Source organism: Rhamphochromis longiceps, linkage group LG19 (assembly GCF_057381845.1).
Source record: "Rhamphochromis longiceps isolate RC_006_pf linkage group LG19, R_longiceps_female_GT1.1, whole genome shotgun sequence".
Classification (NCBI taxonomy): Eukaryota; Metazoa; Chordata; class Actinopteri; order Cichliformes; family Cichlidae; genus Rhamphochromis; species Rhamphochromis longiceps.
In genome coordinates, this window is record NC_140575.1 from 6,020,835 (window position 1) to 6,048,569 (window position 27,735).

Here is a 27,735-nt window from a genome sequence, read left to right on the forward strand (position 1 = left end):
GTTAGATACCTTCTTGATTAAGCCTCCAATTTACTCTTTCTGTTGCTTTCCTTTTATTAAACTGGATCCATTTTTGTTTTTTGTCCCTTTTTAGTTTTCACTAAATCTATCCATGTTAACCTTCATGCCCATCTTTGACATTCTTTCCTTCCTTCTTTTCTTCTTTCATTCATACCATTGGTAAACTTGCTGTAAAATGCATTTCCACATCCTTCCATAGTCAAATGCTTATCCATTTTTTCCTTCCTTTCTTCCTTCCATATGATAAAGTGCTATATAGGGCCTTTCTTTTCTGGTCTATTATTTATTCACTTAAGTTCCTCCAGTTTACCCCATTCGTCCTTCCTGTTTTAAACTGGATCAATTTTTGTTCCTGTTTAGTTTTTGCACTCTCTATCCTTGTTTTCTATTATATTTCAGGGACCTGCTAAACATTATTTCTTAATTTCTTCCCCTGCTTGTACTTTCCTTCCTTTAGTTAGTCTTTTCTTATTCCTGTGCTGTAATACTGAAACTTTAACACATCGTCTTCTCTTTGCACCGTCAGGGGCAGACCTCTTCACCATGTGTGACATATCACTCTCTAAACTTAGTTTGAGCTCACTCACTCTCAAACACACACCCTTCGTGCCCACAAATTAAAAGTTGAGTGTTGGACCTTGAAGAGTTCCCATGTTATCATTGCTGTGACAGAAAGATAGCAGTGAGGAACGCTTTATTTGCCGTCCGGTGCCGTCCTGTCCTCTGCTGCCGTTATCTGAACAGCTCCGGCTTCCATTGTAAACAGCCCTGTCCTCGTTAAGAAGCCTAATTAGAAAACTCTAATAATAATGGTGTGTGATTGTCCATTGTGTACTCTAAAGATTCCATTTAGAGCGGTGGCGAGCGGGTGGCGGTTTAATAAAACTTAACCAAACGGATAATTTTGCTCTAGTAATAATCCTCTGCTTCTGAAAGTTCTTTGTTTGCCTCAAGTGGTTTTATTGCTTTGCTTAAAAAAAAGACACTGATTTAATTAATCTGGGCACTTTCAGAAAATCCATTGTGACTAATTTTGCCACTGAGTGTGGATTTTAGAGGACCTGCTGTATAGAAATCATTTACCAGGTCTGAAAAACAGAACAGCTTTATGCAAGACTTTGAGACTGAAAAAATTCCTTTTTGTGTTAAGACTGTTGGCAACTCTGCTTGTGAGAGTGAGCTATCCCTCACTAATTAGTTTACTGAAGAAAAACAATCATGTATTAACCTTGATCATTATCTAGAAACAATCAGCTCACCGGCCTAGCTTGTAACGGGTGTAACCTGCCACCGCACAACCTGTGGTAGTGTGATTGCCCTTAGCACTGTGCAATCTTGAGAATCAGTTTATCAATATGCAAGATTAACACGGTGGACAAGTATATTTTACACTTCGATTGTGGCTCAAGGGTTGGCAGTTCGTCTTGTAATCAGAAGGTCGTCGGTTCGAGCCCTGGCTCGGACAGTCTCGGTCGTTGTGTCCTTCGGCAAGACACTTCACCTACTGGTGATGGCCAGAGGGGCCGATGGCGCGATATGGCAGCCTTGCTTCTGTCAGTCTGCCCCAGGGCAGCTGTGGCTACAACCATAGCTGTCTCCACTAGTGTGTGAGAGTGAATGAATAGTGGAATTGTAAAGTGCTTTGAGGGTCTCAAAAAGCGCTACATAAATGCAATCCATTATTATTATTTTAACCATGATGTTTTCTAAGCCTAACCAAGCAGTTATCCAACTTCAGGTTTCTGCCAATCCAGAAAGAATCACCAAGAAATCTAACAAGCATGGACCGGAAAAACACGAACCAAGAACTTTCTTGGGAAGCCACTGCCGCATAAAGTGAAAGCTAAAAATCAAAGATACACACATTGGACACAGGCTGCAGTGTCCTGGTCCTTATACAAACTTTTTTTACACTTGCCATAAAAAAATTGTAATAGCTAATACGTTGCAATAGAGGAGGACTGAAGTCCCTCCTAGTGGTCAGTGAGTGAGATATTACGAAATAAAGCTGGTAATAAAAAGATAAAACCAACACTGAGGTAGAGAAAACAGCCAAACACACAACTGACGAAAGAAAGTGTGCGGGTTTGCTTTGCTAGAAGCACGTATGAATTTGACCACAAATCAAAATGATCACATACTCAGCTCACAAAAATCAGGAGTGAAAGGTGGATTATATTTTGAAAAGTTCATTTTCATTTGTGCTCATACAAAGAAACTGAGGTGGATTTGGGAGAATTTCTTTTTTCTTTCAGTGACTGGAGTCTGAATCCATATCAATCACCACACCTCAAAATGGTTGGACAACATTACCAAAGCAAGCTGCTAAGAAAAACCCAGAAACTTTTGTTTGCTACCTAGCTATAGTGCTCTATATGATGCACAGCACATTAGAATTTCTTACATACAGTTGGCATCAAGCTCTTTTTAAAGGCCTTTGAGGAAAACAAAAATATTTGAGAAAATGAGGCTTGAAGAAAGAGGTGAATGACAACTAGAGTGTGTAATACAAGAGAACAGTGTACATGTGTAAATATCCCTCCAGATTTGACCTTTGCCTCCTGTCCTGGAGTACAAGTGACATTTCAAATGCAAATACAAACACACTCGACTACCGAACACACACACACACACACACACACACACACACAGTAAATTAGTCCTTGGGCAGCAGCCGCTGCCAATGGCTACTCTACATGACATTAAACGTAGGTGACTGTAAACTTGGATAATTATGATAAATGTGAGTGATTATGACGAATTATTCCCCTCCATTGTGCTAATAGCATAATTAGCAACAATAATCAAAGACTTATGATGTTGAAATAAGGCAATGCCGCGGACAATTAGACCGCAAGGAGCTAGTAATGGAGAACTTATGGTGTTTTCCTGGAGGGCAGAATTACTCTTACTTCCAGAAAGACTTTGAAACTGGGCTGGTTTTCTTAGTAATTCTGCCCTCTGATGAGAGAAAATTGAAATAAATACTCCATTAAATGCAAGCTTTTATGAAGATGGAGTGAATGAGAATGAAAGTGAGTGTAAATAAGAAGGCAGGTGGCTCAAAGGCAAACCATGTAGGTACTGCTTTGTCCTTCGAGTCAACTATTCAAGCTAAATTTTAACTTGAAGACATAAACAGTAAGAAAAACTGAAACTGTTGTCATGATTCTGGAAACGTGACCATACATGCCTCGTCTCGGGTGTTTTCTTCCTGCTCAGGCAGAGATAGTCTAAGGCGTACTGAAGCCTGAAGGCACATCAGATCATTAAAGCAGCAAAGACCTAATCTTGAGTTTGGATAATAAGGCAAAGGAAATGACGGATGTATAAACTCACTGTCATTTTTCTGTCAGAGGTGTCATCATTGTGTGGTCATGCAGTTTGAAGAAGGGATGGTTTTTGAAATCTTGCCCTCTTGCTGTGTTCAAAAATCACTTTGACATCAGAGATGTTAGAATGTTGCTGAACAGCAAACCTCTAAAAGCAAAACAGGATCAAATTCTCTAGGTGATGGATTGAAAGATGCGCTCCCTTTCACAAACTCATGGGAGAAACAATTAAATCATGTGTCTAACACTAACAGAACCTCGAATATTGCAAGAGGGATGTGAATGTGAGTGTCAAATTCAGTTACTATTCAGTTTCTGAATATCCAGAGGCAGTAGTGCTATTTTTATATAAGCATCTATATGACATTGTAAGGCAGCTGGGCTTTCACCCGATTTGCAAAATCACCATCACACTTTTGACAAATTAAATCTTTCCGAGATAAAAGCTATATGCTTGCAGAGAATGAGAAGCTGCCAGCAAATATTCCTACAATGATAACAAAAAGTGTTTAATAATAGCTGTAAATGATATCACCCTGTTTATCTTGTTGGTCCATGATTAACATTGCAAGTTACCATTACATTATTGTGATATTGTAGCTTTGCAATGTGGGGAAAAAGGGAAAAAATGATATTGCTCATATAAAATATAGTTCATCTGGAGCAAATAGTAAGCATTTTAAGTGAAACTTGGTTTGCTGTTAGCCAAATTTAGCTTACTCGCGTTGCTTTTTTTAATAAAAGCAATAAAGCAGTAAAAGCAGCTTTTAGCTAACTTCTTGGCTAATGCTAACTGAATGCTCACAAGACAGCATTTGCCAATGGCAATGTTGACTAACATTATTATGATGATGTAGGAAAAACATGAACATGGGGATACCAGATATCCCTAATCACTTAACAACATGCTAACTCTATAGCTTGGTACACTGACTACTTGCTAGTTTTCGAAGCTGTCGCTGGTTTCTCCTTCTATCTATGCCTTAAATCCGACTGGTTGAAATTACTTTGTGGCAGACAGTAATTCCCCTTATAAGTGTCATTTAACAATAGGTTTCCACTGATGACTTACTACATCAGTGTAGCAAATCAAACTGCATGAGATGTGCTGTGCTGTATACAATTATCCAAGTTGGCTCAAATTTAACAGTGACAAGTTACTGATCTTCCTTTAGACTTTCCCCAAGTTTAAATGGTTTTTGAAAGATTAAACAAAGAAAAGTACTCAAACTAATGGCTGCCTTGGAGCAAGGAAATTGAACAGATTAAAACTAAAGGTCAGAGCATTTACACTTACTCAATGCTAAATTACATGTTTGATATTCATGTGTAACAGGTTAGTAAGAATGCAACATTTCAGGATTTTTAAGAATCTGAAAAGCTTTCTGTTTAATAGGTATTAGATGATGAGGATGAGTTTTAGTAACTGGTCTTTTGTTTGAGGCAAGATCTTACAATTTTAGCGAAGCACTCCTTTGGTCATGCTACAAATTTCCATGGTGCGACAAAAACACTAGACTTAAACACAAACCTGTCTTTAACAATATAATCATTAGAAATTATATTATAAATGCACTGATTAAATCTAGCAAAACCTTCAGTATTACAGCAAAAGACTATAGAATTTGTCCAAAAAACCTGTAGCAGCCTTACTGCCACAAAATAAGTTTTCAAAAACCTTACCATTGCCAAAATCTTACAGCTGTGCCAAAACATGCAACCATTAACCACCTCCTTCATTGTAAGAATGTCAAAGGTCAAAGTCAACAGCCAGCACACATCAGATACATTCCCGAAGTCTATGTGACCCTGAACTGATGATATGTAAAGAAGATACTGAAGTGAGAGAAAATAAGAGCTGCATGGAGAGTTTTCCTCCTCTCTGAGACTCTGAATTACACTTAGGAGTAATAATTTTCAACCACTCACCCTTCAGAACGGTTAGAGATGCTGAGCCTCTCAGGCTCAGTTTGACTGATATTAGTCAAATTGCGTCATGCGCTTTTAAAGATGACTCTCTTTAACTGCAAGAGGGTGTTGAAAATAGAAGCGTTGAGCTTCAAAGGAAACTCTCTCCTCCAAGGTCATCTCGTGTTTTAACTCCAATTTCAATACTTTATGAGCGTGACTGTAATTAAAATGATGGGGTCAGCTTTCTGATATATTACAACAGAGCAACCAATGAGGTAAAGCCAGTTAATTCTTTTTCAAATTGAAACTGGCAAACTTCACATGGAAAAGACAACTTTTGGTTTCTTGAAATGCGGACGGAGTCTCCTTTATTTAGCAAACAGGACATTAAGTTGTAGGCAGTTAACTGGAAATCTGCTTATGCTGTTATCTTAGCTTTGTAGGTGTCTCCTCAGATATCTTGGCTCATTGACCTGCTGCAGAGCATCTTTGTGACTGATCAGAGTCTTTCCTAAAGTCATTCCGCAAATAATAATATAATCTTTTAAACATAAACCATAAACATTCATGGCTATCTGCAGTGAGCAAATGCTGGAGTTCACGTCTTGTATCAAATTGGAATTTATAAATAAAAACCGGTCATGATGCAGATTTTGCTTTCTGCAGAAACATGGTCTTGTATTCTGTTGTAGATATCATTTATAATTAATGGAGCATAGCGATACATCAGGCACACCAGTAGATCAGCTAATTGATATCTAAATATACAACTGGCTAACCCTATATTCTGCAAGCCCATTTACAACCCACCTCCATATCTGCTGTTTCTGAAGCTTCTCTGTTCTGTGCTGAGATCCTTCTGTTGCTTTCTCTCCCTGTGGATTTCAACATGGATGCAGAATGGTGGGGAAGTCCCATATCACCAAATACAACTCATTTTAGATAGAAATGAGGAAAAAATGATTTCTGCTTTTTGACTATAATGACCCTGTCTGATCTGAACCTAATTTCTTGCTTTGTACCGTGGAACAGTAAGTTCCTTTGAAACAAAAGGGCTGTTTTGACTTGGCTTTGAAATGAGATGATTTGAGATTCACAATCAAATTCTGTAACTTACTGAATAAAAAAAAAAAAGTTTCCCTTTAGTATTGTTTCACTGCTGTAGAATCAAATCAAAGATGCCCAATTCACGCATTCTTTCTATACTTAAAAGCTTTCTATCTAAGAATGACATGCATTCATTCTCTGACAGACGCATCGGAGAGCAACTTGGGGTTAGTATCTTGCCCAAGGATATTTGGCATGCAGACTGTAACAGCCAGGAACTGAACCACCAACCTTCCAGTTAGTAGATGAGAGATTTAAAACCTTAGGATTGAGGATAAGGGTAAGGCTTTTTTCAGAATAAAGCTGCTGTTTCTCAGGCGAGTTTTCATAGAGAACTGACCAGTATTAACATATTTTCTCACAACTGCTCTGATCAAAGATTATATGATTCAAAGTGGATATCTATGATTATACTACATATAGATTTACAGGGGTAAGAACATTGGCGCATGGATTCTTTTACAAGATGAGTGTAATACACTTGATTGATGGTGTCAATCGCTGAAGAAGAATAAAAAGTTCTTTGTCAGCCTGTGGATTTATTTCACGTTTGTCATTGTTAAAGAATTTTAAATCTTTGGTTTCTTTGCTGTATGTTCTGGTCTTTGTTGTACTTTGTTGAACTTCCACCCCAATCAGTTTTAGCAAATATTAAAAGGGAGTTTTTCCTTCCCACTGTCGCCAAAGAGATCGCCCATAGGAGGTCATCTGATTGTTGGGTTTTTTTCTGTCTTCTCTGAATTACTGTAGGGTCTTTGCCTTACAATATAATGTGCCTTGAGGCAGCTGTTGTAGTAACTTGGGGCTATGTAAATAAAATTGAACTCAGTTTTAGTTTGTTCCGGCTTTTCGATCCTTCCTCAACCCCTAATGACAAAAAACCCATGGAGGTGCACAAAGAACATCTAAAGTCCACACAGAAAGTATCCAGCCAACCAGGAGATTCAAAAGTGATGTAGACCAGGTTTGCGGCTACAGTCCTAATCACAGCAGAAGGATATCACCCACCCTTAGTGTGGCTGTAGAGTCAAGGAAAAAGATACAGGACAGACCGATGCCCCAAAATCTCATTGCAGAAACAATCCAACTCAGAGAAAAAAGCACCAGTGAAAGAACTGAAAAACATCCAATTTACAATACTGGAGGTTGAGATGAACAGCACTGTTACCCTGGACACCTGAAATAAGCCCCTTCTTCTCCTGAGAAAAACTCATACAAATTCATACAAGCTCTGCTGCACCCCTTCCTTTTCCAAATTAACATTAAATAACACATACATGAATCCTAATCCTCCCTCTTCCTCTCTCTCTGGTCAAGTTATCATTGGGGATCACTCTTTCACATCCATATATGTCTGCCTGAAACCTCTCCCTCCCTTTTCTCTCTCTTTCTCTGGACAAATTAACATTGCTAAGCACTCATGCACATTCAAACATGTCCCTACATCCCCTGCCTCTCTTTCTTTCCATCTCTCTAGGCAAATTAACATGGGAGAACAAACACCTTTGTCCTCGTTTCCTTGCTTTTCTCTTTTGCTCTTTTTCATCGTGTGGTTGAATTAACTTAGGAATCACAAAGAAATTCATGTAAACTCCCATTTGTATTATTTTCTGCCTATACATGTTTAATATCTGCTGCTTTTCTTTCTCGTCAGACAAAAAGATGCTGATGACCACATACATGTGCTCTTATCCTATCTCCCTATACATATCCAGTTTGGAGGGTGGGGAGACCAGGTTAGAGGTTTGCAGAATGTCAAAGGAAAAAAAAAACTGGGGGAACAAAAACCTCAAATGTGGAACTTCAATTAATTTAAAGCCCCCACCCATCCATCAGCTGCACCAATCAGCCAAGAATAAATCCGCGGCAGATCTAATTACGGTGCCGTCTCCGAAGACCCCGGCTGCCGCGAAGCCAATCTTCAACTCCTTGTTTGAACAGGCTGATGAACTAAGGGACTCGATGGATATCAAGTCATTTTGTTTAATTTATAAATGGATTTTCCCCTAATACTTAAATTATCATCAGCATGAGAGAGGGAGAAAGTGAAAGAGAGAGAGAGCACAATCCAAGGCGTTTGTAAGGTAAAAAGTCTTGAACATGTGGTGCAGGAGAGGATGGAGGGATAAATGGATGGAGGGATGGAGGAGACAAGGCAAAGAATTCCAATGAGAAATGTGTCCTTTCCCAGTTTATAGCAGTGATGGCTCTACAGTGTGTTGAATCAATTTGTTCAAACATTCAGCAAACGATAGAAGCATCAAGGTTAGAGAATGTTAGCGAGAAATGGGTTGCGACCAAGGAGAACCCTGCAGACTGAAAAATGGAGCCAACACAGAAGCATCACTGACTCCCATGTTTAAATGGCCAGCTTAACAGGATCAAAAACATATGTTTACACTTTTGACTGGTCATTTTTTTCCTGCATGCATCACCTTGACGACATAATTCAGACTCAAACATCTAGACCCGAGACCGTTCAGATATTCTGCTGAGGCTAACACCTACAATTTGACTGCCATATAAAGTGCTCCCCAATGCTATTTCAATGTCTTTCAATCAGTCTGTTACAAACTTTGATTTCATCTAGCTTCAGGAGAAACTTCCTGAAAAATCTAGTCCAAAAAGGTTTATCTGCATACTTTTCAAGAGAATATAGAAGCTTTCTGAGTCAAAAGTCTTGAGTTGTCTGGTTTAGTCAGAGTCATTGCAATTCTCCTTTGGTTTTATCAAGGTCAGTCATCAATCTCTTAAAAAGCAAAGCCTGTTGTCAATTTCATTTTTCAAGCCTCTAGAACTCAAATGGATTGCTTAATTTTGATGGTGAAGTACTTCACAGCAGTCGTAAGTATTGTCCTGTTTGAACCTTTGTAACTTCTTTTCTCAGCTTGAGGATCTGTGGCAAAAATACAAATAAAGTTTCCTAATTTGAAGCCACTCTCCCATGTTTACCTACCTGGTTCGGGCGTCTCAGAGTGTGACGATGAAGAAGCCGAAGAAGCCCCGTCTTCGTTGACTGCTCCCTGGGATAGAGACATCCCTCGGCCTGGAGGAAGTTTCATCCCAAGCTGCTCTGCCATCTCCACATGATCGCCAGGGTGGATGTAGTCAAACACACTGCTACCAGTGAGCTCCACCTGCAGAAATAAAGCGTTGCTAAAAATCATCCTGTAAAACCCTTTTCGTTCTTTCTTTTGTTTCTACACAATCTTTAATTTCTTGGCTCATAGTTTACTGTTTATTATTTGTCATTTATTTTAATAATTGGTCCCACAAACCAGTGAAGAATTTGTGTGTGCTGAAAAACACTCAAATCTCAAATATGGAGAAGCAATGGCTGTTGGTTTTTGGACAGTTCGGAAATTGTTAATTGCTGAAATTCTGTTCTTTGGGGTATCATTTTCATCTTTTTTTTGCTGATTCTTCGTCCTCCTACTCCGCAGCTTGTCATCTTTCTTTCTCCTCCACCCTTTACTCCACGGCTATTTTTCAATCCATAGTTCCATATCTCTATATCCCATGCTGTTCCTTTGATTCCTAAATTCACCCTGTTCCCCTCTGTCACTCTTCTACTTCCACCAATACAATAAAGGCAATCCATCTCACAATGCACACTTTTGTAGAACTGGTAGGATTGAAGATTTTCCCTCAGGAAGAAAAGACAAAATGCATTGAGCATGCATTAAAAGTCTGCTGTAGATGGAGTTATTGAGCAAGCAGAAAAGAGACGCAATTAAGACTCTTACTTAACAGAAAAATCTCTTGGAAAAGGCAAATGCATCAGTTTATTGCAAAATATTCACGTCTAATGAATTCTTCTTTTCTTTTTTTATTTTCTCTTTGACATGTTATATTTTATTGGTAAGTGACCTTGTTAAGTAAAGATGGTACCATCTGAGTATTTACTAATCAATCTGTGTAGTAAAAGAATGGCTATATGTAAAATATTATACTTTCAGGCAGGTCAAAAAGTCGAGCTCTGCCACAAGCCTAGCAGATTAGATAATCTTACTGTTGTAATGTTCTTCTATGCATCCATTTGGGAAATCTAGTTTAGCCTGCTCAAAGTTGCTGCACACCTGCAAGGTGCTTTGCAACCCACCTCCACCTGAGCTATCAGTGTCATATCTGTTATCATTGACACCTGCTTTGCTCTGGGCTGGGGTCCTTTTGCTACCCTCCCCATCTTAAACTTAGGACGGGGAAGTTGCACAACAAAGCCACGGTGCTAAGCGTTACTACAATGACTCCTCTTGTGAGTGTTATGGTCTGGACAGAAAAAAACAGTAATAACCTTAAAGAGTAGGATAATTTAGAAGCCCTACCATTTGGTAGAATGGGCTATGATTTTGACCACTGTTTTTGATTGGGTCATCTCTTTAACACTGCAGCCCCTCTTGCTCGCAGTTCAAATCAATATAATCGCTCTAGGAATGCTACACTAGTATTATATTTTTAACAGGCCAACTAACACCTCCACCCCTCTCTCTTTCATCCCTTCTCTCCTGCTCTTTCTTCTACTCTCATCCCGCTCCTCTAATCCGTCCCTTGTCAGCCGTGGAGAATCAGCAGCATTTTGTCTTTCTTATGGAAATGGAATAAATAAGCTCCCTCTTATTAAATAAATACAGAGTCCCTTCACCTTAAAGACTCTCATTAGTGGCGATGGAAGCGGATTTGTCTTCGTTAATTGGGGATGAGACGAGCAAGCGCCATCTAAACCACAGCGTTACGCTTACACGCAAACACACATGAACACACACTGGTGCTTGCAAAAGCAAAACACGCAGCTTGCACAAACAAATTCCTGTCAAGGTTAGAAATGCACAAACACAGCTTGTGTGACGCACATTTACACACACACATAATTAGGTACACAAGTTTCAAAGGTGTGATGGTTGTGCTCTGCTATTTAACATGTGTGTTTTCATTTGTAGCATATCAAAAAAGATTGTGCACATTTATTTCCACATGCTAATCTGGTTATGTATGTTTGTGTGTGTGTTCAGGTTTTTTGGGGGTCCGCTGGGACAAAGGGGATTACATGGGTGTAATCCCTTTAATAAGAAATCCCTTTAAGGCAATTTAGTCCCCTCATAAAGTCTCATCTGGAGCAGAAAGTGATGATTAAGAAATGAGGTTGATCACTGAATAACATACACACACACATTCAGACCCTGGTGCACCATGGGAGTTAGTGTTCATGTTTACACATTACAGTGCTAATTGGATCTACATTGTTCTTCCTTGCAATAACACGCTGACTTTTAATCAATTAAAACTTGGCATAACTATTTTACATAAAGTCACTGGTGGAGCTAATTACACAGAGGAAACAATGTAGAAAAGAAATTAGACATTCTGACACTTGCTGCAACAACACTTTAAAATAATTATCATGCAGCAGACCGAAAAATAACACATTACTGTAGACAAGTATGTGTCAGCTAGAAGTATGTAAAGGGTAGTGGCATTTAAAAATTTTTATAACCCTAGAAACAGTTTAGATGTATTCTAACATTGAAAGTAAATAAAAGTAGAGCTTTGCTCTAATACTAACAGAACTGACTTTTTTTTTCTGGGGGAAAAAAAAGACATCCCCCACTTTTATTTCCAGTGGTCCTAATCCCCTTCTCTACTCGCGGGGTGATGATCAGTATAAACATCACAATGGATTCATAATAAATTATTTTTAAAAAACATATGGCAGTTAATAATTGCTATACGTTTGACAGTGTTCATCCAAAGTTTCATTCAGATCGGCACATCCGTTAAAGAGACAGATGGAAGGGAGGAAGCTGTTGAAATATTTTTATTATTATCCTTTATTTCTCCTGGTGAAAAGCCAGCAAAAGTTACAACAAACAGAACTGGCAGATAAAGTAAATGTAATGAAATTTCAAAATAAGTGTTCTTACAGAATTCAAAAATTAAAATGAGTTGAAATTTGTGCTAAAAACACTAAAGGTCAGGTAAAATAATTTCCACAGTTATCTCTTCCTTTGGCAAATGCTACCATTAGCTGCAGTACTCAAACACTGGTGCAGTCTTACATTGCACAGACATAGTGGGCATTTATGCTTCAACGGTAAATGGACGCCATAGCCGTAAACTCCCCTGAAATTGTACTCTGGAACCAACAGCAAAAACTGCTGTGCCCCTAGAAATTCAACTTCATGATTGGCCTGCTCAGCCTGCCTCCTGTGCATTTTCCAACTATTTTTATGTAGTTTTTGAATTTATTAGTGAGAGAATAACAAACATTGCCTAACTAGGATGAATAATTATCCCAGCATCAATATAAGTACTCACAAATATCAGGAAATTACAGGAGGAAGGTTTCTGAAACTGTTGGAATGGATGTTAGGAAATGTACAAAGTGGAAAAAATTAAGGGATGAACACACCTGGACCACATCAAAGACACAAAACCCAGGAGAGACAAATTTATTTGAGTCTATTGGATGTCACCACTTAACCACTTATAAAACAACGGACACGACTACGCTGCAATTAACAGGAAAATTAGGTGTTTAAAAAGTCCATGTAGCATGAAAAAGGTTTACTTTAAACTGTAAAAAAGAATATTAAGGAACCCAAAATAAAAACATGGAGCCACAAATGAGCAGAATAGGAATCTGTCTGGGAACAGTGGAGGAGTTAAAAGTTGCCCTAAGCTTTATGTATTATTAGATAGTGGATGCTAATATCTTTAATGTTATGTTGTGCATGTTCGCAACACTTTATACATGAAGAGTAAATCAAGAATCTGTTCCAAAGATCACCTTAACACACAATGAAAGAATCTAGGCCAAAGCAGAAGCCGAAAGTTTCAAGTTTTCACTTGAAGCTAAAATTATTTAACATTGTACATTTAAAATGCAAAATTTCTACAATGCCATTACAACTCAACTTGCTCAGTTGACAAGACACCTCTACATTAATTTTTCGTTCATGTCAGAAGAAGCTAGGAAAGGAAACGAACGTGTGTCTCAGGGTTATTATTGTTAACGAAAACTAACGAAATAACGAAAACTAGAAGTGAAAAAACATTTTCGTTAACAGAAATAAAAATAAAAACAACAAAAGGAAAACTAACTAAAACTGTAATGAGTGTTCACAAAACTAACTAAAATTAACTGAATTTATAGCAAAAATGTGTTTAGTTTTCATTGATGTGTGCGTGTCATACAATAGTCAAGGGTGAAAATGAAGTTTAGTTTCCAGATTTATTCTTGCTGTGTCTCATTATGCCAGCAGGTGGCAGTACGTTAGTCGAGTCGTCTGTGTTGCTGCTCCGTCCACGCGCAGAATCATGTCAGGAAAAGTCGGGAGAAAGCGCCAGAGTCCAATTTGGGATTGCTTTGAATATGACTGTGTTTTGGATAAAGCAAGTGTCTTGTAGTGGAAACAGACAAATTATGAGGGACATTTCTAAAGGGGAAAAATTCCCACAAACCTTAAAGTGCACTTGAAAAGCTCACACAAGAAGGCTAACCTAGCTTACCTTGAGAAGGTAAGGGAGCACACTCAACCCTCTTCCCCAGAAACAGACGCTAAGGCAAGGCAGCGTGATGCATCCCGAGACAACAGGACGGGGATATCTACATAACTGTGTGAGTCAATTGCCTTCAAAAAGTTTATCAATTCACTTGAAACAAAATTACGAACACCCGGTGCTGCAAGAGTTAAAAGTCTAATTGGGGCCAAGATATACATTTTATAGTTGCCTGGTATCAATGGTTGTTCATCTGCCTTTATTCATTTATTTATTTAAAGAACCCATAGGTGGGAATGTGAGTTGTCTGTCTCTGCGTGTTAGCCCTGCGACAGACAGGCGACCTGTTCGGGGTGCAGGGTATGGTAGCTGGAATAGCAACATACCCAAGGATAAGCAGAAGAGAATGACTGATATGATGAAACTTAATTATTGCAAACACAACTAAAACTATAACTGAAACTAATCAAAACTAAACTGAAACTAAGGATTTTCAAAAAAATAAAAACTAAACTAAACTAGCAAACAATTGGTAAAAACTAATTAAAACTGATATAAAATTGAAAATCTGAAGTCAAAACTAAATAAAAATAAAAACTAATGAAAATTGCAAAACTATTAAAACCCTGGTGTGTCTGTATGTTCCTGCCTTAGAGCCACCATGCCAAAGTGCAATATGTTTACTTGGCGGATAAAGTGACTCCTGATTTAACACACACAGTTTGTGCCAGTTTCTGTTTTTCACCAAAACACAGCGCTGAAGATGTATGGCAGCCTACGTTTTTTAATCAGGCGGGAACCTTGGCAACAGCAACATCTATATATCAAGCTATCCTTCCAGCTTTCCATACAGAGGTTGGCCAAGAGATTTAATACCATTTCTTTTTTCTCTTTCTCCTAATATCTCGTGTATATGGGGTAGCGAAGTGCGACTAAATTCAGCCTACACAGTAGGCAATGTTTTCAGGGACATGAAGATGTTGGAATAGGTTTCCAACTTTGTGGGGACCTGGACCATCATGATTTACCTACGAAAACATAAACAAAGAGAAGGGAAATGTGGGACATTAAAGTTGTCTAGGACTCGAGGTGGCTAAACTATGACACAAAACTGGGCATTCACATTTGTTAAAATATCCAGTAATGCATCCATTCAGTCAGCACTGCTCTATAAAGATGGAAGAATAGGTATGGGGTAGTCAAAGTTCGTCTGGAGACCTTTATCAAAACAGGCTTCGTCTTTTCAATCTTCTCATTATGTATTATTTGAAAAGGATGGACAACAGATACACTAGCATATTGCAATTCCCCTGCATCAAAGCTGGTTCGGGCCACTCCAGCATATCACTCAGACACAGGAAAAGCAGGACTTGAAATGGACTGGAAATGACGACGGAACAAATCCAACTTATGTGATTCCGCTGAATCAATCTTCCATGTTCTGTTCAGGGTATGTTTAACCTCTCCTTTACCAAAAAACAAAGGAATGATTCAAACAACAGATAAAGAAATACATACATAGTGCTATCAGGGGTTTAACAAATTGAGGGATGTGCTGGCTGAGTGGTGACCTCAGCATAAAAAAAAGCCTCTCATCACTCCCATCAGGCTCAGTATGCATTTTGACATTGTTTGTCTGCTTAGAGTCTTTAGATAAAACTTATTAAAGCACAACAGACACGCAGGCTTTATCGCTTCACTCACCCTCCCAGACAAGGACATCAAGTGACAAAAGACAATAAGAATGACGGCGATAACCGTGTCAAACGAGCACAGAGTGAGTGAGAAAGTGTTTTGCGAATGAATCCAAATGTTAAGCGAGTGTGTTCGTGCGAATCAAAGAACGTGTGTGTTTATGTTCGCCCTTCTGCATCCTTATCAGTCCCTTCTCCATATTTTAGGACGTGCACATGTGTGATGGAAGAGGGTGCTGTCAGCTGTAATTACTGCAGACATACTAGTATTCGCGGCACACTGCTCAGCTATGTGAACCTTGCATTTAGAGCAGGAAACCAAAAAGTCTAGGTTGAGGTTTCTGCCGAACACTAGTTTCTAAATTAAACTGGGCTTTCCTCAACTATTAGCTGGTGGGTTAGGGTTAAAGTCAGGGTAATGTAAGTGATTCCTTTTTTAAGAAGCAAAATCATGGTCTGAATGAACTCTTGTGCCAAAATAGGAGCTCTATAAAGTCTGTTATAGACTCTTCTTGTTAGCCAGTGTCTTTTCATTTTATTTTATTATTTTTATTTTTTGTATATGTATAGTGTAACAATGCTGGAGCTGACAGGTGGAAGAAAAGGGAAGAATAAAAGAAAAAGAGAGGAGAAATAGGAGAAAATATAAGTGATTCATAACAATATGTCTTTCATGGAGGTCATAAAGCAAGTGAGCCGAGAGCTGTTTTTACAGAGACTTCGATACAAGCAGACTAGGGCTGGGCCATATCATACCGTTCACGGTAATACCGGTATAACGTTGGGCAACGATAAGAAAATGAAATATTGCGATAGAATATGAGTAAAACGCGCATGCGCAGTGCCTTTGTTTTCGTACACACATGGGGGTGACGGAGAATGAGAAAGGCGAAAGCGGATCGTTGAATGAAACAGATGAACCAGAATTGGTTTTTAAAAATGCTGCAACTTCAGTGGTGTGGAACTGGTTTAGCTTTCGTACGTCAGATACACAACAAAGCACTATTTTTGGTAGAGCATGCTAGCAGGCCGTCACTTAAAATCAATCCTTTGATTTTCTGAAAATCGACAGTGCCCCTTATAATCCCGTGTGCCTTATGTATGAATTCTGGTTGTGTTTACTGACCTCGAAACGGTTTTATGTACACGGTGCTCGAAAATCTGTCAAATGTTTTAGTACAACTTTGCTAAGCTACGAAGCCGCACCGCTTGATGGATTGTCGGAGCATTACGGCTATCGTAGGCAGAGCAGAGTGATACGTACTGTGCTTCAACATAATATTACCGTATTGTGTGTGTGTATAACCTCTTTTTAAGTTTTGTGGATATTATACATGGTTATGCTGAGGATATGTCGGCCAGTTTCCACTGGAAATGCCTTTTGGTTAAACTGTCAGCAAGGAATTTGCATTTGCACTGTTACATTTTTATATAACTTTAATGCACATAAAAAACAGCTGCTTGTTTCAGTGAAAATACATTGATGTTTTTTGTTTTTTTTGCACTAATAAAGTTGTTGAGTTGTAAAATATTTTGTCTGGTGTCAATTATATCGTCAGTTATATCGTGATAAATATTTTTGGTCATATCGCCCTGCTCTAAAGCAGACTTCTTTTTGCCCCCTCCTAGTCACTGCAAAGGGCGTAGTTTAATGTATTTCCAGACAGACCTGGGGAACATGTCCATTGTTTCTGTGCAATCCATTCTTCCAATGTGATCCGATGTCCTTTGGCTCAGTTCAATTCAGTTTTATTTATAGAGTGCCAAATCTCAACAGTTCCCTCAAAACAATTCACACTGTAAGGGAAAGACCCTAAAATAATACAAACCCCAACAATCAGAGGACCCCCTTGTGAACAAGCACCTTGGTGATAGTGGGAAGGAAAAACTCCCTATTAACAGGAAGAAACCTCTGTCAGGGAAGGGCAGCCATCTGTCGCGAACCTGTTGGGAGTGAATGGAGGGAGACAGGACAAATGACACGCTGTGGACGAGAGCCAGCAATGAATAATAACTAATGATTCAATGCAGAATGGTGTATAAACACAAAGAGAGTGGAAAGAGGTGAGTGAAATGTTCAGGACATCATGGAAAGCCCCCAGCAGCCTAGGCCTATTGCAGTGTAACATTAGGTCATGTGTTATTTTGGAAGTGCCATCTTCAAACAGCTTTATTTGACGGTGAAATGTAGCTTTGGGGCAACAAAGAGTGAGGGGTCATGCTCTTTTGCTGTGTTTGACCATAACCTAAAGTTCTATATCTGGAACAATTCTCAGTAATACAAATTATTTTCCGTTTTGCTTCCTCTGTCTCTTTAAACAATGCTAAACTGTCGACCCAACAGCGTACACCTCGGCCTGTGTGACAAAAACCATGAGCCATTAAGAATGAATTACAAAGCCGGTCTAGCCCTCGTAACTTTTCACCACCATTAATTACACCTCCAGCTCCAGAGTACGAGAAAGAAAAACACAAATTTCTTCATTTTCATTGTGAAAGGCGCAGCCCTGGCAAACTAAATAACAAATAAAAGACATGAAATCCGAAGCGTTGAATTCCCATTAATCACATTCTCACTCTCTGTATCACACTTTAATTAATATGGCAACATTTTAAAACCACACACACAGAAGCATACGTACCTCAAAACAGTAAAAAACCTCTGTGTGACTTTGTAAAGTACTAATCAAATAAATTGATGTTGGCTCGCAGGGTTCAGAATTAATTACAGCATTAAACATTAGCTAAGTGGGGTAATATTCCAAGTTTGATAGTGCATAATTACTCTGCTGTTAATGATTCATGGGGCGTCGGCCTCCGTTAGAGGCGAGGAGCGAGTAGAAATGATGGACATCAGCTCATGTGTCAAAAAACTGCAGACCAACTTCATTTCCTCCTTAAAGGATAGAAATATTTTACATGTTTTCTGAAATCTTGCGGTTTTCGCTTGGAGCTTTTGAAAATCTTAATTAAACTGAATAATTTACACTTAAACATAGAAACTTAAGTGTCAGCAGCGAAAGAGATAAAGCTAAGCCATCAAATGTAACACTTGAGTAACCAAGCAACTCAATAATGTGCACACTGTGGGGAAAAAAGACAGAAAACAAAGCCTGTAAAATAACAAAAGAAGGTCATGAATACTGAAGATGGCACTACATATTTATCTAATTTATCCTATTCTGATTTGTCTACTACAAAAAGCTAAGAAACATCCTGCTGTTAAGCTTACCATACTTATTTTATTCTGTTAGCCTGCGGTCCCTGCAGGAGCTGTGGGATTGTCAGGCACTTGAATTCCAGGGTGATTCCAGGTGAAAACCTACTCTTTATAATAACTCTAGTTCTTTGTTTTATTCTTTTTGCACACTTGCTTCTTTTAACTTCCCAGAATTTGCTTTAAAGCATCAAAATGTCTGAATAAAGCATATGCCTGACTGTAATCATGTAAAATTATATACACACACACACACACACACACACACACACACACACACACACATATACATATATATATATATATATATATATATATATATATATGAGAGAGAGAGAGAGAGAACAAAAAACTGGTTCCATATGGTGCAAACTATGTGTAGATTTTGTTTGTGTTCCAGAGCGCTTAATATTCATAAGTGCATATGTGTATTAGTGCATAATGTTTATATAGTATGGAGATTAATGTGTCTGTGACCACACTCCGTTCTCATATATGTGTGTGTGTGTTTGAGAATAAAGCTAGAATCAAGCTGGAAGACTTGGTGTATTATCAGTCAGATGAATGGGGATGAATCTATATAGCAAGCACATGCATGCATGCATGCACGCATACATACACACACATGCACACACACAGCTGATATCAAGACGCTTTCCTTGTCAACACCTCAGAGGATGACAAATGAATGGTCCATTATGAACTGTTTGCCACGCTCTGTTTGTGTGTACGTGTGTGTGTGTCAGTCAGCCTCTGATAGATGGTGATTTATTAGGCAAAACAAAACACCGAACACTGAAAGCAATCACTTCATTGGGGGAGTGAGAAAGAGGGGGAGAGAGACAGAGGTGGCTATATAGCACGGTGAACAGTAAGAGGTGTCACACAGGAGGAAGTAAGAGGTGTCGTACTTTTCCAGGTCTAAATGAATTATGGCACATCAGCTATTCTCTCTGAAAGTTAAGTTTGAAGTGAATGAGTAGCAGTGTAACATGGCGTTCCACGGAGACCTCCAGTATGTTTAATGTGTTGTTTATAACCCCAATGTTGCTAGATTAGTGCGTCTGTTTGATTTTCAGAAATTTTACTTCAAATTAAGTTTAAAAAATATTAAAAAAGAAAAAAAAGGCAAACAGTTCCAACTGAAATAGATTGCAACCTTAAAAAGCAAAAAGAAACTAATTCTGAACCTGAGAATGATAGGCATGAGCGCGAGTCTGTGACTGATAGATAAGGGTTGATCTGATATTGGTGTGTTGCAGTTGTTCCTCCAACATCATATTAATGCGGCTCCAGACACATTATTGCAACTAACCAATCATGTTATTGTGATTTTTATCCTTTATCACTGGGGAGAAGTCTGCATTAAAGGCTTGCTTCCAGACTTTCGAACACAAGGTTACAATTGCAAAGGGTCTATTTTAAACCAACCCATGATCTATACTAAACATAAAGTATTTCAGTCAGAACCTTCACATTCACATCCAATTTGATTTCTGTGTGCAGTAAATTATATTTGATGGTTTGCTCTGTTCTTGGACTTCCCTGACTTTCCATAGGCAGAGCTGGAAGAAAGCAGAACGGCGGCAAGAGCCCTCAGCAGGCAATAGCAGTCATCGTTGGCAACAAATATGCCAACTGATAAAGTCAGAAATGGCACGAAAAACCGGAGTTGGGGTAAAGGTGGACTGCAGCGCAGCATGCAGATACTGAGCTAACATTTGATGTTGATCGGCAAGCTGATCTTCCAGGATTATAGCTGAGCTGATTTTGAATTCTGTTTGAACTTGCGCCAGGCTTGAATCAAATAATAGAAAAATAATTAATAGATAATTAACACTATGTTTTCCCGTCATGGACTTTGTTATCTACTGTAGTGTGCAAAGGTCTTGAGCCATCCTTGATGACTTTATATATTTTTCAAGAAAACCAGCATATTGGTGCAACCATTTATTTAAATGTGCAAATACACAATGAATACAGGATTTTAAGGCAAAAAAGAACACTTTTGTACAATTCTAAGGAACCTGAAAATCTGAATTTGGGCTACCTTTATTCTTCACAGGCACAGCCTGAACTCTCTTAGGTGAGCTTGATTGATAGTTGTCTTCTTAAAGGATGTTCCAAAGTTCTTCCTTGAATGTCGACTGCCTTATGTTCGCTTCTCTGTCAGGATAAAGGTGCCCTGTGTGTTTTTTTTATCCAGCTATGCTTTTCTTGCAACAGCGGCATGGTTGGAATTGCTGTCATGCTAAAAATTAAGCTGTTTATCTGATGTAAGTGGTATTGCATAGCGGCTCAACTCTGATGGTACTTTTTTGTGTCCACGAGTCTATCAATTTTGACCACATCCTGAATATCACTGTCTAAAATGCAGGCCCAAACCATGACAGTGCCTCCACCATGTTTTATGTATAGCTGTAGACACTCACTGTTGTCACTGTTGCTCTGTCCTGACTCCCTACATACACTGAAAAAAAGAACAAGTTGGATTTACATGATTCAATAGTGGACACTGGTTGCACACAATTGTTTTGCTTTGGCAGAAACTTAAACAACTGAGTTAAATCAACATTACTTATTCATATTCAATAAACCTGCGCATTTTATGTTAATAAACCATGATTGAAACATGTTTAGATGAAGTAAGTTGAGCTCTTGGAATATTTTAATCCTTCACAATTTTGTGACTTTATTCCAACACTATTCAATAACGTTTACCGAATAACTACTTGGTCATTAAATACTACATGTTGTCATCTATTACATAACGTTCAACAACGTCTAGAGTCTGGTTAACATAAAAAGTGAATGGATTTACAACAACTTCATCACTATCCATGCTCCTTTATCCATGTTGCAGGGGGGGCTGGGGCATAAAAAGAAGATGGGGTAAACCCTGTACAGCTCACCACACACAGAGACAAACAAGCATTGGCAGATCCTACATGATTTAATTAGGTTCACCATAGAAACATGAAATTATTTTGTTTAAATTACAAGTTAGACTTTTGTAAATGTAACAACTACCGAATTTACTTTTGTTGAGTGTATTGACAATCATTTGAACCAAAAATTTCAAATTTGGACTAATCGCTCTATAAGATTTGGCTCCAGTTCTTCTGTAATTTGCCATACCTCAACCTTTTCCCCGTTTCCCTTATTTAGGAATGGTTTAACAGCCATTGATACCATTTCTGATGACGTTTCAGTGAACAGTAGATGTATCAGGTCCAATGTCAGGTCTTTGCTGGAGCTTTTGTTATGTTTTCTGGATATTGTTCTCTTGTTGTAGATAGTTTTTTTTTTTTTTTTAGGTCTTCTAGTTATTTTTTGTCTTCCTCAAATTTGAATGAAAAAAATGCTTCTATGATAGATCAGTAGTAAGTAGTAGGCGTATGTTTAACCAGTGTTACCAACACCAGATTGTGAGATTTATTCATGTTTCACTTGTATGAATAAAAGGGTTTCAGTGTTGGATATGAGGTGGTCTAAGTGATGTGGAATACTCTCTTGGATTAATAATATTCCAAGAAGACTTTTCCACCAGGGCAAAAATGAAATGTTTTAATGTCTTCATTTTCTTTTCTCCCCCTCAAAAGAAAAAAAAGTTAGAAATGAGTGTTTCATCTTGCAAAGATGGTTGTTCTGTTCATATCATGTAGCATTAATTTAAGTTTCAGTTTAGTGTAAAACAGTCACTGAAAACATACATTTATTTTTAAGTTAACTTAATGTGCATTTATCATAGATAAATTTGAAGAATATAAAAACAGGAAACTCTAAAGTGTAACTGGTTGTTACTGTTGGTCTCTTTGCCAAGTTCAAGCATGGAAATATCATCCTCACACTGCTGGAATCATTGTAACTAGAATGTAACTCCAAACCACACATCGACACTTTTGCCTTGACCTTCTCTCTGTCTTTCACCATCTTTGTTATTGATATCAACATAGTGGGATCATCATTTTATTCTGTGTCCATGTGCTTGTATGTGTGTGTCTGTGTGAAGGGGAAAAAAAAACCCTTTTCAAATCTATGATAAATCGCTGGACACTGAGGAGTGTTTGTCTGTGTGTGTTTGAGACTATGCTGGCATGTGTGTTGGCTTACCCTCCTGAGAGGGACTGAAAATAAGAGATCCTTCACCAAGATCAATACACACACACACTCACCAAGCATCCTCTGTGTCCCAAATCACTAAAGCTTCTTCAACTTGCTGACTTGTTAAACTGATAGCACACGCACACCACAGGAGTGTGTGTGTGTGTGTGTGTGTGGGGGGGGGGGGGGGGGTGTATTCATCATCTATCTCTTCTTTCACTCTTTCTAACTGACCCTCTCCTCTCGGGAATCAGGTTGTGGAGTGATGACTGTAGGTGAGGTGCAGTCTGGGTGCTTTAAAGAGTCATGGGATGACACACTGACTTAAGACTCAAACACACTACAAGACCAAATCACACACTTAAGCCTGCAGAGAGGGTGGGGTATTTTTTTAAACACACACACACATACCCACACACACACACAGGATTAAATCACTCTGGGTTTCATGTCATTGCATTGGTTCAGTGGAAATTTACAGCCAGACAGGGCCAGACACAGGGACTCAGAGGACACACACACACACACACACACACACACACACACACACACACATATATATATATATATATATATATATATATATATATATACACACACACAAGATTTTGTAGGCTGCACATGCATCATTGTTACAGTTGTTACTGGTCACCACTAGAGGGCATCGAGTCACAGAAAAAAAGCATTCCCGACAATGATCAAGTCAGGACAATATTTCATCATATTTATTAAAAAAAAAGAAATGGGAAAGAAAGTTAAAGAGGACACAGTTGTGTAAGGGTTAGTAGTTTACCCTTGTACAATATAGACCGTATATGTATTGGCCGTTGGAGCATATTAAAGAACATTAAAAGGAGGCCTCGGCATATTAGAGAAAACATTTACAAATGAAGACACTCATCTTCATTTACAAATGTATACACACAAAATGTTAGTTATTTCCTGTTGAAAGCTCTGCTTTTTTTTGCACGCGCGTACCTGCATGCGTGTGTGTGTGTCTGAGACAGGTCTGCCTGTTGTGAGGTGGCAACAGCAACGATTAAGGGAGATGAAAAGAGCTTCAGTTTAATTAAAGATGAAGATAAATGTGCTGTAAACACATGCACACGTTTAAATGCTCTATTTGAATCTACACATCCACATAAAGAGCACAATGAAATGCATACTGTATACGTGATACTGTGTAATGCACACGTTCCGAGGCAAATTCCCAAACATGCTCGATGCCTCGTTGGCTGACAGCTCAGAAACACACAGACTCGACCAATCTTTAACAGCTGACGTAAATACGAGCATCCATATTTCACACTGAGATTTAAAAAATGGTCTCGTGGTGATTCTGTTTTTTAAACTATCGACTGGCACATTCACTCATGGAGTGTGATGAACGAAGGGGAGATGTGCGCGTGCACACGCACAAAGTGTGGACGTGCTGCGAACATGGATTTAGGAAACCTGACGATTTGTTTGACTGCCGTCTGTCCTTTCTCTTTCTATCTATTTTATCACTTTTCAGTCCTTTCTCCCGCTTTCTCTCTTCCAGCCATATATTTTCCAGGTCTCTCACCCACTCACAGACTCCACTGTGTTGCTCTGGAGACCCGAAAATCTCTCCTCTGTTCTCCCCAAATCTCACAACAATGGGGGTCTTTGAACGTTTAGAGCGAGGGCCCTAGACACTGATAAGCCCAGTGTTGAACGTCCAAACGCCAAGGCCAATCCCTAACTCCCAGTGCATTATGGGACTCTGATAAGGACACAATGGAGGAGCACTTTTATCGTGTTTCTCATGCTAATACATCCACTGCTGCTTATTCTTTTTATTGAGGAGATTTCATTTGTTTGGTGTGTTAATGACTCGTACAGTGCTTCAGGTGATGTGTGTGCGTGCTTGAGGCTAAATCTCATCCATCCTGCAGAAAGGTCCTCGGGCGAAATAACACCCACACACACACACACACACGTACAGTTTAAATAAGCCTTGAGGTTACGTATACTCAGTGTGTGTGTGTATGTGTGTGTGAATCTCGAGGTCACTTTGCTTTATGCATAGGCATGACTTGAAACAAGGCCCTTGTTTTGTGTGTGAAATGCAGCCACACACAGCAGAAAGAAAACCAGCATTTTAAAGCCACCCAGGTCATGTTTCTTGGAAACATAAAAAGATTATTGTTCATGAAACACATTTAAAACTTTGCTATCTACATATTTATTCTATTTTCCTTAAAATAAAAATCAATCATAACCAATTAAACATATCATATTTAGTCCTGGTCTTCCACTGTTGGATGCACTGTGGAAACATCAACTGACTGACTGATATGTGGAACTGTAAAAGGTTTAATGTAACATTGTCAGCTAGCAATTATGTGACAGCAGTCCGGTTTATAAATCTTAAAGTAGAACACAAACTTTTTGAAAACGTAATAATCCAAATGACTGGCAACCCTCTGAAATGTTTTCTGCATTAGGCTGACATTTATGGAGTAAAATTAGGTACACGGGTTCAGGTTTTCCTGAGGATAAACTGTTATAACTTTGCTAATTCAGAGTGTTTTTATGGTGTCATTTTAGCATCTAGCCAAAAGTACAGTACAGTCTGCACAACATAGCTTTCAGCATTGCTTCAGAGTTTCTATAGCTCTGTTTAGATTATTTAAAATGTTCGGTTAAGGTTAGAGTCTCATGATAACTGATGAGATCAGCTTTTTAACCAAGCCCCCACATTGTGAAACCTTTATCAAGGGGTTTTAGTAACTTACACCAGGTTTTGTATTGAAAAGTAATCAGTTACACTGCTGTTTCCATTACTTTCACGCCACTCTATAAAATTATTAGTTAACAATATAAACCTACAGTTTCACACACCTACACAAATCCTTATCCTAACGAGAACAAACAGGATCTTTCTTTAAGTATGAACACAAAACCAACAAGACACAAAGTTGACAGAGAAGCTTCTAGATTGTCACAGTTTTAAAAGTTGCCTACTGTAATCCAAACACTTGTCTCTTTGCAAAACTAAGCAGTTCTGAAACCCAATCCTACCCAACCCAGGAGTTGAACCCTACACATGTGACCTATATCACATAGCCAACCTCATTATCTGAACTTTGGACGTTCTTTGTAGAAAAAAATAAAATCCTTTAAAAGAATGTAGTTCAGCTGTATGGAAACTTGATTTTTTGGAGATGTAGTTGAGACTAGACAAAAGCGTGTCATACAGTACGTTTCACAGTATAGTATACTATACTAGCTAAGTTTGATGAGCTTTCTACTTGGTTGGTTTGTCAGAATGGATAATTTACTTTATATCATGGATATATGTGTAACTGTGTGATTGTATTAGTGAAGCCAGTTTTACATTTTAAATTTAAAAGAAAAACATTTTGGACGACATAAAAGCAGGGAGGAAAAAAGAACAGCGGCAAGCAAGTGAGGGCGGGAGGGCATGAGGATCCTCTCTCTCCCCACTAAACACTAATATATGAGCCTGCAGCCGTAATAAAAGTATATTTATTATAAATATCCTCCATTCATTTTCCCAGCAGCGTTTACAGCCGGCAGTAAGCAGCCATTTTAATACTGTGGCTCCACTCTCAACATTTCTCAGCTGAAGGACCCTGTTCACATTGAGGGACTGTGGTGATTTCAAGTGTATTTGCTAAAAATGTTGCTTTATCATTGACTACAACAGATGAGAATAAAAGCAGCTCTTGCAAAGTTTCATTCATTTTATAAAACACAAAGCTAAATAATGGAGTTCAAGAATTAAAAAACAAATACACTTGTTTTTGTCTAAAAACGTTATTAATAATATAATGAAGAGTGTTCATCTCTATGTTGCTCTATTAATGGATTGTTGACCAGATTTGACTATTTATTAGGTCAACCATACATGTTCACTCAAGAATCTGCAGAACAGTGCTGCAAATGTTTGATCAAAGGCAAAATTCAAAATAAAAACCTAACAGGTGAAAGTGACGTCTCTTAGAGATGCTGCAATTAGCATTCACACATTAAATCACTGAATCAATTCATCAGTGCCACTGAACACATCGCCAAGGAAACATTTTGGTGTGCACTGAACTGAAAAACCTCATTACATGACATTCACATCCATCTTAAAATGCAGAATGGCAATGTTAATGATATCATAGGCCAGGGGTGGGCAATTCATTTTCCCAAGGGCCCACAAGAAAATCTGGGACTGTTGTGGAGGGCTGCAGCAGTAAGCTGATCACAGTTCTGCTAAATATTAATTTTATCTCTTTATAAGTTGCTACTGATAGAAGATCATTAGTAGTTAGAGGCAATGAAAAAGTGAACATTCCTAAACATTCAACATTCCCCAAAAAGCTGAACAAATTGTGTGTTTTTGCTAAATTTCAAAGACTCGTGCTATTAAGACCAAGTAGTATTGCTTTGTTGCTTGTAGCTTAATTACTTCATCTGCAGTTGCCAGTACTTTTCACCCTGTTCACCAGGAGTAATCTAGTCTGTTTAGAGCTTGAACAAGTGTGTTAAAGTCAGGTTTAATGTCTGAGGTGGAAATGCAAAGGGCAGCGGACAGGTGATGGTCACTCAGAGAGGATCTGTATCTGAATTTGTTAAACTTCATCACAGAGACTGTATGATTACATATGACTGCACATCCAAAGAGAACCAACATCTTCTGAGCATGTGTATGAAGTTCTCGTCTTTGAGATAAGCATAAAAATCAAGCAATGATTCTGACTGGAAGTGCTCTGTAAGTAATGAATCAAAAGTGCAACAAACCTTTGCTAATCAACAACATGGTTCATTTTTAGAACTGGGTTATACAAAACCTCCCGGTATGTAATACAATGCA

The 27,735-nt window shown here is 38.5% G+C and overlaps 1 protein-coding gene across 1 annotated transcript in view; it reads right to left on the reverse strand.

Moving 5' to 3' along the window:
* npas3 (neuronal PAS domain protein 3) overlaps positions 1 to 27,735 on the reverse strand; it is a 385,275-nt gene that overhangs the window by 50,286 nt on the left and 307,254 nt on the right. The window contains exon 7 of the mRNA XM_085391470.1: positions 9,328 to 9,508. Coding sequence (XP_085247596.1) covers positions 9,328 to 9,508 — 181 coding nt within the window. The remainder of the gene's footprint in view (positions 1 to 9,327; positions 9,509 to 27,735) is intronic.